The sequence below is a fragment of the Hydra viridissima genome, unplaced genomic scaffold (assembly GCF_058129835.1).
Source record: "Hydra viridissima isolate aposymbiotic clone 2 unplaced genomic scaffold, HvirCarnegie_v1 scaffold_12, whole genome shotgun sequence".
Lineage (NCBI taxonomy): Eukaryota > Metazoa > Cnidaria > Hydrozoa > Anthoathecata > Hydridae > Hydra > Hydra viridissima.
In genome coordinates, this window is record NW_028324311.1 from 5,804,948 (window position 1) to 5,818,230 (window position 13,283).

The following is a 13,283-nucleotide window of genomic DNA, read 5'->3' on the forward strand; positions in this document are numbered from 1 at the left end:
TTCAATTTTTTAAACTGATCGTTATCTACTAATAAAATTTCGTAAATTTTTTTAAAAATATTTCATTTGCTAAAAAGCAGTTTCAAGTTTTCCGAAAGTACTCATTTGTTGTGTTATGCTCTTTTTATAGTAGGCTTGTAATTACGGTTCAAAGGATCTTGATGCCTTGTATTGCTTTAACATGGAGCTGTAGCAATTTGACATATTTGCGCATCAGTGTGATGTCATTGCAACATACCAGCTGTCAATATATAATAACCAGAGCAAATGTAATAAATTTGTTTAAAAAACAAAGTAATAAGTTTGTTAAAAAACAATAAAGCAATTTTGCCATAATAAAGTTTGGGTTGGTTTATTTTTTCCAAGCCTACTAAACTTTCTTTAAAATCTTTCCCTACTTTAAATCTGTGATCTATGTAAGACTATAATTCTGTGCTTTTTGATTGGTATTTTTTATCTTTAATGCAGACAATGAAAACATTTGTCAATATTTTTATGCAGATGATGAAAACACCTGTCAATATTTTTATGCAGATGATGAAAGTATTTGTCAATATTTTTACTGCATTGAAAAAAATACTAGTAACATTGAGATGAATAAATTTCTTTTGATGGTTGTGATTATTTTAATTGTTCCTGCTGCAATTTTTATATTATATTTATTTATACAACACTTCTTAAAATATTAAAGATAAAATAATTTTTATTTCTGAATTAGAGCAGTCATTTTTTTTTTTTTTAATGTTTGGTATAGTATTAGCATACTATGATGTTGTCATTATGGTTACTTTTCTTATTATTACAACAAAAGTAGATAAGTAATTTCAATTATTGCTGAATACCAAATTAAGCAATTATTGCAATTGTTGTATTTTATTGCAAATTTAAGGTTTAATTAGAATGTTTTAGAATTTTTTAGGTTAGAAATGAGAAATGCTCGATTGGACCTCTCACAGTTTGTTAGCACATTGTTTTTAATTTTATTCATGTACACCACATCTATATCTCTCACATTTTATAACAAATGGATGTCTAAGGTAAAAATATTTTTATCACTTCAATAACTTTATTTAAATCGTTAAGAAAGAAAAAAATTTCTTGCAGAAACCAGTTTTTTACTATTTTAAATAATTATGAGAAAAATTATAAATTATTTTTCATGTCTTTTTTTTTTTTTTTTTTTTTTTTTTCCATCAAAACAAAATATCAACTAGTTGTTAGTACATTACAGCTAGTTACATCCAGCAAGTGGAGGTATGATTGCTTAAATAACCAAGTCTAAGATAACAAAGTCTAAAATTATGACTCTGAAAGTTTCAATTTGAAAGGCACAGGATCTTTCAGTCATTTTTTTAAGTATGTTAATATTCTACAACAAATATTTTTCTCCTGCAAATTGACCATCGTGAAATAGTTGCCTCTGAATGTTTTGGCCAACACTAAAGTAGGTTCTTTAACAGGTGCTTAAGAACCCCTAAAAGAAGATGAAGGTCTATTGGTAGTTTTAAATCCAGAGCAAGTTTAAAGTCTTCTGCAATGAACAATGAATCTTTTTTTTTGTAATTTTTCTTCAGACTTCCAAATGTTCTTGAGACAACTCTGTTGGAAGAATTGCCATATTTGTTAGAGTCAATATAACACAAACACGCACACAGCATGGCTGTTTGTTTGAATATGATTGAATTCCACACATGAGGTTGCAACTTTGAGCTCACAATGAAATAAAACTCATATTGTTGTTGTTGATCATCCAGATTTGCCTTGATTTACAAGTTTTTGCACACTTTTAATCTTGAATGTTGTAAGTTCCTGTTCACATTTTTGTAAATAAAAAAACCATGGTTTTGCACTGCTTTGTCTTCATAATTTTTACCTGTAAAAATGCATTTAAAAAATAAAGTTTTGTAAAGAGATTTTTAAAAAAACTGGATAATTCAATTTTTTTTTTTAAAGGGGAGAAAAAGGAGGGTTAAACTTTTAAATATTGTAATCTATAATAATTCAGCTTTGGTTTATAACAAATTAAAAAGGTTGTAAAAAAAAATTACTAAAGTGCCAGGGAATAGCAATTTTAGATTATGCTTCATGCAAATCAATCACATTAGAAAATTGGTGTAAAATGAAAATAAAACGAAGACAAGATCTTAAAAGCTGAATCTGAAGAGATTTTTTAGTGACAAACTAAAATTATAATGTGTCCATAGATAGAATGTTCAGTCTTTTTATATAATATGTTCTGTATTTTATAAAAATACAGGGTTTTCTTCAGAAATCCTAAACCAATCCTGGGGGGTCTCTGTCTAAAAATCTCTCCTTTAGCAGAAACATCAACAGTGTTTGACCAATCTAAAAATCTGAATAAAAAACATGGGTGTTTCATAAATTCTTTTTAGTTTAAGAGCAGACACTACTTTCTCATTGAATGTTCTTAAAAATACGTTTCACATCAACATAGAGGTTGCATTTGATTCTGGATTTTTTTAGCCATTTAGTTGGCTGCAGGACTTAACAGTTGTTCATGCACAATTTAGAGGAAAAAGTATAGTGAGTTTTATATAAATTGCCTTAAATGTTTCCTTTCAAATTTGTTTTTTTTTTTCATCAACTCTGAGCATCATGATAAAAAAAAGTCTTTTCCTGAAATTAGATTTTTAAAAATATTTTCAAAAAACTTATTTGTAAGTATAAAGATTTTTTTTGCATCATTAACATGAAGTATTTAATGAAATAGAACTCCTAAGTGCTTTTGAATTCACTTTTTCAAGATATATCTTTAAAAATTTTAACAAGGCATTTGTTAAATATTTTTATTTTTTTATATCCTGTTTTTTGTGCAATTTATCTGTTCTTTGAATGTTCCTAAAATGTGTGTTGTTTTTTTTCTTTCTTTAGCAGTTTCATTTTCCTTTGACTGTTAGCATGATACACTTTGTTGTGGTATTTATTCTGGCATCTGTAATACGCAAACTATATGAAGTTTATTATAAGCAAAAGCGAGTTGTATTGGATTGGAATACTTATGTTAAAAAATGTTTTCCTACAGGTGCAGTTTAAATTAATTTGAAAAATTTTATACTTATCTCATTCTTTAGAAATTTCTTGTTCCTGTAAATTTGCCAGTAGCTAAGTAAATATAATTTCATCGTCGTAAAATTAATTTATGTTCACATAAATAATTATGAATGTATATTCAAATAAAAAAGTGATGGTTTTTTTTTATCTTTTATTTGAAAAACTCAAAACTCTTCATCAATGTTAAGTTTCTTTCCAATAATTAAATTTTGGAAAATAATTCTCCTAGCAATTAGTGGATCTTTGGATATTGGTTTGTCTAATTGGAGCATCATGCTGAGTACTGTTTCTTTGTGAGTTGTTTATGTGCATTAATTGGTATTAAATGCTAATTTTCTGCTTATATCTTATTGTAGTAATGATAATATATAAGTTCTTTAAAAATTATCTTACTTAGATACACTATGGCTAAATCTAGCACAATTATATTCATTGTTGGTTTTTCTTTATTGTTTGGATTAGAAAAATTAGTAAGTAGTTTGATATTTTGCATAATAGTAATTTTAATACAAGTATCAAAACAGAATTCTTTTCGTTGTAAAAACAGAACTGTTTTTGTTGTACTATGTAGGTTAATAGTAGAAAAATATGTATCTACCCATTTGTAACAGAAAAGATAATAAGAAAATATCAAACAATGATATTTTCAGTTTTTATCTAATCATAAACTTTTTAAACAAATCAAAAAAACTTGTTTTTTTTTTCTTTGGGTTTTTTTCATCACAAAGTAAAGCTCCCTTAAAAAACTTTATTTTTCAAAAATCAGAAATTAGGATGCTCCTAATTTTTTATGACTCTTAGTAAATTGATACCACGGAAAATATTTTATTATTTTGAATCATAGGATCGGTACCTTTTTGCATCTGTTATACTTATATTTATTGGGTTATGTCTTTTCACTCTTGAAGATCAACAGTTCAATGTCTATGGTTTCTGTATGGTAAGAACTCATTCATACAATAATTTCATGAATACTTAGTAGTTGCTATAGAAATTAGGATTATTGAATGGACATTAGTGCTCCAAAATCCCAAAAATGCTTTCTTTTTTAAAAGAGCTTTTAGTATGACATTCTAACTAAAAATCTATAACTCTTTATCAATCTTTTGTTTCCTTAGAGTTAATTAGTTAACCTTTTTTTAATGTTTTTTAAATGCTGTGTAGGGAAAACCAATATAGCTGTTCATTTTTTTATTTTTTTTTAAATTGATTTCAGTGGAGCAACATTTGAACACAGACACTAAGAAAGCATTTTGAAATAATTAATGTTTTTTCTTTTTTTTTTTTTTTTTTTTTTCTTATTTTTTTAAATCCAGCATATTAACTGCTATTCAACGAAGGGTGATTCAAAAAGAGTTTGCTTTGTCTTAGAATTTATTCATTCAATCAAGAAAAAATATCGAAGCCATTAAAATTCCAAAAATGACTCTGTGAAAAGTACTCCAGTTTTATATGGTGTTCCTTGAAACTCTGGAATATAGGTTGTAAAAAAATATTGATTCATCAACTTCCCAAAGAGATGCCCCCTCTATTTTTTTTTTTTTTTAAGAGAAATCAAGGTAACAGTTTTAAGAAGTAAAAGTTATAAAAAAAAAAAATCAAATGAAAATGAAAAGAACATTTAGGAGCTAAGTTAATAAACATAAATTTAAACAAAAATATGACAGCTTGTTATCAATTAACACAAGTTTTGTCTTAACATTAGGAGCTCTCAATTAGAAAAACTTAAGTGGTGTCGCTGTCTAGAAGATAACAAATGAACAGAGAGGAAGTTGAAAATTAAGTTATCTTATTTTTTAAAAATTTGTTACTAATTAAACTACAGGTTTGTCTACAGATAAATAATAATCTCAGCCAAGTAATTGCAGAATAACTGCCCAAATCAGTCAGTCAGTGACCTATGAAGAGAAAGGAGAAACTCACAAACAACATATAGGTGAAAGTGTCTTCATACTAATGGCATATATAAGTCATGAAAAACTTGTATCAAGATAGTACATTAGCTGGTATGTGTATTTCTGTTTGAAAAAGCAGCCTATATAGCTAATGATATTTTTCTAAAATAGCTGATAACATTAAAAGAAAAGCTTATCTTATCAGATGGTCACTCCCAACATGTTGATTGTAAGTGTTGTAGATTTAGTAAGCAGACTATTTAGTAAATAATTTAATTTAACATGGCTTCATACTGATGCTTAATATTTTTAATTAGCTTGGTTTATTAAAAACTTTTTTATTTGTAAAAACTGGTTTTTGTTCTTGAAATATTTTCAATGCGGAAAACAAAGATTAAAATGAAACACTGGACAACCTTCTCAAACATTTCATGAATAGGCAGAATTATTAGTTATTACCCGATTTGCTGTAATCATTCAGTTAAAAGTGATGAGAATAAATTTAAAACAAGGTAATTAGTTACCTTATAAGATGAATTCATTTAGAAAAATGTACTTTGATATGCGAAATATTGTTGCGATCAGTTTTTGTGTGAAGTTGTGATTGGCAATCTAAAGTGGATACCTTATGATAATCCTAAGAGTAAAAAATTCTCCTTTTGCTCCATGGAATCAAAATAATGCCAGAAAAAGCATCTTCAGTTTATTTAAAACATTTTCAAGCAAAAAAAAAAAAAAAAAAAAAAAAAAGAAAGACCAGAGTTCGTTAAACTGATAATAGATATTTAAATGATTATATATCATGTATAATAGTTTAGTTCAAAAATATTGGTTAAACTACCTGTATGCATTTTTTATATTTCTAAAGCACAGTAAACTCTGCCTGATTTACCCTATGAGTGTCTTGATGGTTTGCATAAATTTTTACTTATTATTTTATCTTATTATTTTATAGAAACTGTCTTATGTTTATATTGTAAGGCAATCAACTTTTATTGTATTTAACTAAATTACAACATAAAGTTTTTGTCTAATTTAACTTTTGCATAGGCTGTAGCTGCATCTCTAATGGGTGGTATACGTTGGACAACCTCTGAGTTGATAATGCAGAAAAAGAATTTAGGTATATTTTTATATTCAATATTTATTTTATATTTTATTTTGAAAAAGTTAAACGGTTTGTTCTTTATTTACCTATTATGTTTTTTTTTGTTTTTTTTTTTTTTTTTAACTGTTATCTTTAAAAAATTTTTTAAAGGTTTGCATAATCCATTTGATGCTATATATCACATTCAACCAGTTATGGCTCTTTCCATGGTTGTACTTGCTTTTTCTATGGAAGGTTTAATTTTTTATTAGAAATACATTTTTTGTTTAATGCCAATTTACTTTCTTTTTAGGTATTTTCCCTTTTTTTTTTTTTCCTTTTATTGTAGGGTCACAGTTGGCTAGCTCTGAGCTATTTTTTCGAGCAGAATCTCTTAAAGTTGCATTGACATCTTTGTTAGTTATTTTAATGGGTGCCACTCTTGCATTTCTACTCATTGTGTCTGAATATTTAATTGTCTCTAATAAGTCAAGCATCACACTATCCATAGCATCTATATTTAAGGTGAAATTACTTTCTCTAATTTGTTTTGTTTCTAATGTGTTGCCTGCTTACATATTACAGTTATAGTATGAAGGAATGTATTAAAAAGTCAATTTTTGTAATTCTTTCTACCATACTAAAGGTGCCAAACAATTATTTATTAATTATTTATGATAGTTATTTGACAACATCAGATGTAAGTCAAAAGATGTTAAATAATGTCATGCTCATCTAAAAAGTAGAGACAAAACTGTTTCTAATAATTAATGACTACTGTTATATATGTGTTGTTTTAGAAACATTTTTTGTTGACTGAATATTACACAAAACTCATGTTACAAAATTCATTAAAATTCGTTATCTGCTCAATGCAAACATCCCCTCTATACCAGCAATAAAAAAATTTCTGTTGCATTGAGCGGATGTCAGCAAAAAACATCCAAGTGAAACCTCCACTTTCATTTTTCACTTTTTGCAGCAAAATGTTTTTCAAAATTTCATAAATTTAAATTGAAAAAAATTAGTCACGCCATACTCATCTAAAAAGTAGAGACAAAACATTTTCTAACAACTACTGTTATATATGTGTTGTTTTAGAAACATTTCTTGTTGATTGTTGTCTATTTTTTGTAGTAAGAATCTAAAATTTGTTATTTTTAAAAGGAAATCTGTGTACTAACCATTGCTGCTGAGTTTGGGGGGGATAAATGGACAATATTAAATTTCATTGGTTTAATCATATGCATGTGTGGTATAAGTCTTCATATTGTTTCTAAATTTCTAAAGGGTAAGTGGTATTTGGCATACTTTTTAAACCTTTTACTGTTACATTAATACAAATTTATAGTTATCTCAAAAACTTTATGTATTATTATTCTGTCTTAAAAAAAAACAACCTCTAATTCAAAATAGAAATTAAGGATGTCAGGATTAATTGCATTAAAATGTGTTTTTTTTCAAGGTGAAAATGTCATAAAATGATGGGAATGGAGGTGGTTTTTAAAAAGCCATACCTTGTACAAACCAAATCCAGCTCCAAATCTTACTTACTTACAAAGTAAAAATACCTCCTATCTTAAAAACAAGTGCAAGGAGTTTTAGAAGCAAAATAATCATAGTTTCAAAAGCAAACAGACCATTTTTCTTGCTGTTTGTGTTTTGGAGAATTCTGTTTACAACATTTTTTAAAGTTTTTCTTCAAATAATTGTGAGTAGTACCTAAAAAGACCTTAATTTTTTAACCTAAAAGTAGTACCTAAAAAGACCTTAATTTGTCTCTTACACCTTCCAACCTTGTTTTCTTCTGTGTTAACCAACCCTGTTTTTTTGTCAACTCAAAGCTTTAGGCCTATCACTTTAATCACTTTCAAATTTGTTTTTAGAAAGACCCTTAGACTGTTTAGTATAAATTATATGAAGCTATAAAAAAATTGTCCAACATTATGACTCTTGTTTTTTTAGCAATCTTGTATTTACTTTTTCAAATTACAATCTGGTATGTTTAAAGCTAAAAATAACACAGTTTATGTCAAAATTAAAACTTTGATTCCGAATGTCTTTAAAAAAAAAAGTAAAGCACCATAAATTAGTTGTTAATAAATAAGAAAAAAATGAGATTTTTTTAAAATGCTAAAACCTTTGGAAAACGGATTTCCTCAAAATTGTCTTTCAAAGATATGCCCCTTTTGGATTTGTAAGGCAGTATTGTTAAAATTTAGATGAACGTAAAATGTTCTGTTAAAAACCATTTCCTTCAAATTTGTATAAAGTAACTTACTGTTCTTTATATACTTTTAGAACCAACAGACAAAAGAGAAGAGGAAGCAATGGCCTTAACCTCTCTGATCACTGCATCTGATTCTGAAGAAGAGGAAAGTTTTTATTGATAAAGATAGTTTTCGATTTTAGGTTTAATTTTTTTATTTTAGTCCAAATTCAAAACACATTAATAAAATGTAATTTTAACCTAATGTCTGCCAGAATGCATTTTTAAAAAAGTTTTTTATTTGAATAATCCTTTAATTTCCAAATTAATCATTTGATAATCAGCAATGCTCTAACTTTTCTAAAGGCATTTCACAAATAACTGTGCTGTATAACTTTTTTAAAAGCATTTCACAATCAACTGTACTCTCACATTTTTTAAAGGTTTTCAAATTATTTTTTATTTTATTATTAAAATTTTATCTTAAAATCAGTTTATATGAATTGATACATATTTATAAACATTGAAATCTGTTTATATACATTGAAATCTGTTTATATACATTGATATATATTTTTATATGAATGTTATATAAATTAACAACTAATTTTATGAGATATAATGATTATGTATTTATTACTTAAAAATAATTTTAGGTATATATTTATTATATAAAAGTATTACTGTAAATTAAAAAAAAGAAAGAATATATTTGATAAGAAAAATTTTAGTTTTCGGTAATTATAGATCCATTTTAAAAATCCAACGTGAGTCATTTTTAATATCACCAAAGTATTGTTTTACACTCGTTGGTAAATAATTTTAAATATTGTAAATATTTTATAACTAAACAATATCAACATAAGTTTTATGATTCTTTATTATTTGTTAAATTGAACATTTTTTGTTATGTAATTATTCTTATCCTAGCCTCTTATCCAAGTATAGCCTCTTATCCAAGTGCTGTCATTTTCTATTTTTACCTTAAAGTTTAACAAAAATGAACGGCCTGCAAAATGCTAACCCATCAATCTATCAGAGTGTCGGTGAAAGAGAGATCACCGAAGAAGAAAAAAATGAAGAAGTCTATGATAGTTTTGATGCTAGAGAAATATTTGATATCTTTTTATTAGTTTATATTTTATCCATTATTTTTTGAATTGGCAGAGCGAAAATTGTGAATCTGAATTTTTCCGGTTGTTTTAAACGTTTAAGTACTTTTGAACATACTTTTGTAGGCACATATTAAGTATGTCGTACATGTTAAGTTTTACAGGTGTGTTTGTGAATATTTGAAGCTTCCTTAATTTTTTCTTACATTTAATTCGTTTTATCAACGATCCTGAACACCCTTTGACGTTGGAGCAGCTAAACGTAGTGGAAGAGAAAAATATTGAAATTGATGACATGCAAAACTCACTGTTGGTCTACTTCACCCCTACAATTCCACACTGCAGCATGGCAACATTGATCGGACTTTCAATACGTGTTCTTTTACTTCGGTCGTTACCACCGCGGTTTAAGGTAATAAAGTTTGTTTTTTTCAGCGGTAGTTGTGATTTTTAAATTTTTTTTACTTTTATATTGATCTTGTTTTCGAAGGAGACAAAAAATTTCTATAAACCCTGAGTTTGTTCAAAAGTTGTTACGAGGGTTCTTCAGCTAAAAACTCGTAAGAAAGGTTCGAACTTCGCTAAGATAAATTTTACCTTGGGGAAGTTCGAAACTTTTATTGTTTTGGACGGGGGTAGTAAATTTGGATGTTTTTAATGTATTTTATTGTTTCGGACACACGGGGGTAGTAAATTTGGATGTTTTTAATGTATTATGTGATTTTAGAATTTATTTTATATGAAGCTCACTCAACATGACCTTTTTATTCATTTAGGTTGATGTTATGATTTCACCGGGAACGCACATCTCAGAGGCAGCTGGTGAGTCCTAAAAAGTCCAAAGAATATTGAACAATTATTTCAGTGAATTGCTTTGTGTGTTTTTCACTTGTTTCTATGAGTTTTTTTTGTTTTTTTTTAACATGTTGTTTTAACCCATTTTGTTTTGCCAGTGAACAAACAGCTAGCTGACAAAGAAAGAGTTGCAGCCGCCCTTGAAAACATACATTTGTTAAACGTCATTAATCAGTGTCTTAAGAGTTGTTAAAACTGAAGTTCAAAAAGATCTTTAGCCAACACCATCTTTGCATCGATGAGAACATCTTCAATGACAAATTGGTTTTGCCGCTATCACAGTTTTGATGTTTTTCGATCGAACAGAAAATTTTTTTTTGTTCGAACGAAAAACAAACTTTTCGTGAAATTCTGTTTTGTAAATACGAAATGCGATTAAGTCTTATATTTTTACTGATAATTTATAAATTTGAATACTGAGAGGCAAGTTTTTTTTTTTTTATATATAAAACAAAGCTAGAGGAGAAAAGGAATTTCACAACTTCCAATCGAAATACAGTTCTCAAAATTTGCGCGATAGCAAATTTGTAGCAAGTGCAGATTGACACAAAAAAGATCTCATCTTTTTATTTTAAAAATCCTGAAAAATGTTTTTTTCCTAAATTCATTAAAGATAAGAAAATTTATGGCTCGTTGTAAATGCCAAGCATCTATCGTAAATCTGTTTACCGTTTTCTAATAAGTCTCAATAGGTCTGGTAATCCTTAAACGATATGGTTTACCAGAAACACATAACATCGTCATTTAGCGATATTTATTATGTATTTAATATACTTCTTTAATCTTTACATACATAAGGAAGATCCCCTCCCCCTCGGTTTTCTCAATTCTAAAGTCAAAACCTAAGTTCGAGCATGCTTAAAAAATTCGCTTTATTTTGTCCATTTGGAGGTCACATTTAGATTTTTATTATTCATTTTCTTGAGGTACTTTATCTTGGCCTTTTACTGTGGTATTTTTTTAGTGGAGCCACTGCACAGTGACTTAGGATGATCAAGAAACGGCAAAAACTCAAGAAAATTTGATAAAAATTGTAAATAAGCACATTACATGTGAAAATAATAGTTTTTTGGGTCAGAGAATTCAAATTTGTTTACGAAAGCATTTTTTACAGTTTGTGTACAGTAGGAGGCGCAACATACCAGCCATACAAACTCACTATAAGTTTAGCTGTTTTAGTGGCAGTATAAATCTAATTCATTGTTATTGATGGGACATCCACAAGATTTGGTTATGAGAATGCTATGCAATCTTAAGATCACAATCAACGTAATTTTAAAAACTATTCTTGTAACTATGTTTTTATGTTAAAGCTAGTTATACAAATAAAAACCTCAAATTCAAGAAATACAAATGTCAATGAGTTTATAAAAAACCTTGTTTTCTGCCATTTTCACTTGTTTTGATTTAATAAACTTCTGTTAAAAAATGGCGGAAAACAAGGTTTTTATGGATTCACTGACATTTTTATTTCTTTAATAACTCCCTATACCGCAGCAATCCCTTTATACTCTAAAAGTGTTAATTTACTGGAAAAAAAATTATCTCGGTGGAACATTTTTTTAGCTGATATTTGAAACAAAAAAGTATGTATAGATTCTATTTTATTTTAGAAAATTTTTCTAATTTGAACAACAAAAATCAGATTGGAATTTTTTTTGAAATAACTTCATTTGAGTTTCTTTGTCTACAGTTTTGCTTTTTTTTTTTTTTTATTTGCAATAATAACTTCAAAATTAGGAGTTGCCCATATTTTTTCCTTTAAAGACCCTATAATTCTTATTTAATCTATAAGAATCATAATGAATGTAAATGCTAAAAAGAAAACATTAACTATGATTCGGTTGTTGACACTTGATGAAAAATGCAATGAAACACTCATATTTAGTCAAAATTTAAAAACTTTTGTCTTTAATATTAAAGCAAGATTTCTTATTCCATTATTTCACTACATTTGCTGTACAAGTGAATTCGAGAATCTTCGATAGGCATTTTCATTAGAATGTTAGCTGGATTCTTTATGTAAAAAAAGTGTTTTTATTGTCAACAAGACAAAATTTTTTTTTTTTGGCGTCATGATGTTAACTAAGAAAGGCCAAAATATTTTATCATCAGGATTTTTATCTCAAGCAAAATTTTATACTTTAATTAAACATATGAATACAAGTTTCTGTTTTGATGGCAAGAGCTTTTTTTTTTTGTAAAGTTGACGCTTATTCACAAAAAGCAGCAGCTAATACTTTAAACTCAAATTTACCGCATAGGGCTAAAGGGATGTTCTCTGGAATACCCTTGATATTGTCTCTTGATTTTGTAGAGAAAGAATAAAGTCATTCTTTGAAGACGCCATAATGAAATGTCACTTCCTAGCCTCGATTACAATTAGGAGAAGACTTGGTAGGTATTAGGGGTTGTATCATATATGACCAAATGGATCAACATATGGTCATATATGATACAACCCCTGATGGCACAAAAGTTTCTACAGAATAAAAAAACTCAGCTTCATTTCATTAATGAAAACGTCTCTGTAAACAGTGATTATTAAATATAAGATATTTCGCCAGTTAACAAAGAAGCTATGGATAATAAAAAGTTATTCCCTGTGCCTAAAATTGTGATTTTGATCATATTTTTAGGCACAGGGGATAACTTTTTATTATTCATAGAATATACATCAAAGACTGCAATAGCATTGATTAATGAACAATTGATTGAGAGCCTCACAAGTGTTTGGACATATTGGCCAGGAACTCTCCATTTTTTTTGGCGAAGACTATAAATGGACGTTCCAGCAAGATAACGCTCTATGCCACAAAGTGAAAACAGTAGCTGCTTGATTTCAAAAAAACAACATTCAAATATTGTCACAAGATTTTTGATTTTACCAAAAGAAAATCTACATTTTGTATCAAGAAAAAAGGTGGCCATATATCTTAAGTGTGCTAAATTTTGATCAGTATTGTAGGTTAATGATACACTTCAATGATATTATACGTCAAAAAAACTAATTATCTCCCATATTATTGATGATGTGTTTTAAATAAACACTC

General features: G+C 27.5%; 2 protein-coding genes across 2 annotated transcripts; both read left to right on the forward strand.

Annotated features, from left to right (window-relative positions):
- The first annotated feature begins 866 nt into the window (after positions 1–866).
- On the forward strand, positions 867–8,461 carry LOC145194071 (solute carrier family 35 member H1-like). Its single transcript, XM_090067820.1, has 10 exons — positions 867–1,037; positions 2,893–3,043; positions 3,302–3,365; positions 3,470–3,542; positions 3,917–4,012; positions 6,018–6,090; positions 6,226–6,309; positions 6,404–6,579; positions 7,222–7,345; positions 8,356–8,461. Exons 1-10 carry the CDS (start codon positions 927–929, stop codon positions 8,442–8,444), a joined length of 1,041 nt encoding a protein of 346 aa, XP_089923946.1. The 5' UTR covers positions 867–926; the 3' UTR covers positions 8,445–8,461.
- Positions 8,462–9,230: 769 nt separating this feature from the next.
- Positions 9,231–10,650, forward strand: LOC145194075 (cytosolic iron-sulfur assembly component 2B-like). The gene is made up of 4 exons (XM_090067830.1): positions 9,231–9,381; positions 9,582–9,787; positions 10,152–10,197; positions 10,329–10,650. Exons 1-4 carry the CDS (start codon positions 9,264–9,266, stop codon positions 10,421–10,423), a joined length of 465 nt encoding a protein of 154 aa, XP_089923956.1. The 5' UTR covers positions 9,231–9,263; the 3' UTR covers positions 10,424–10,650.
- The last annotated feature ends 2,633 nt before the right edge of the window (positions 10,651–13,283 follow it).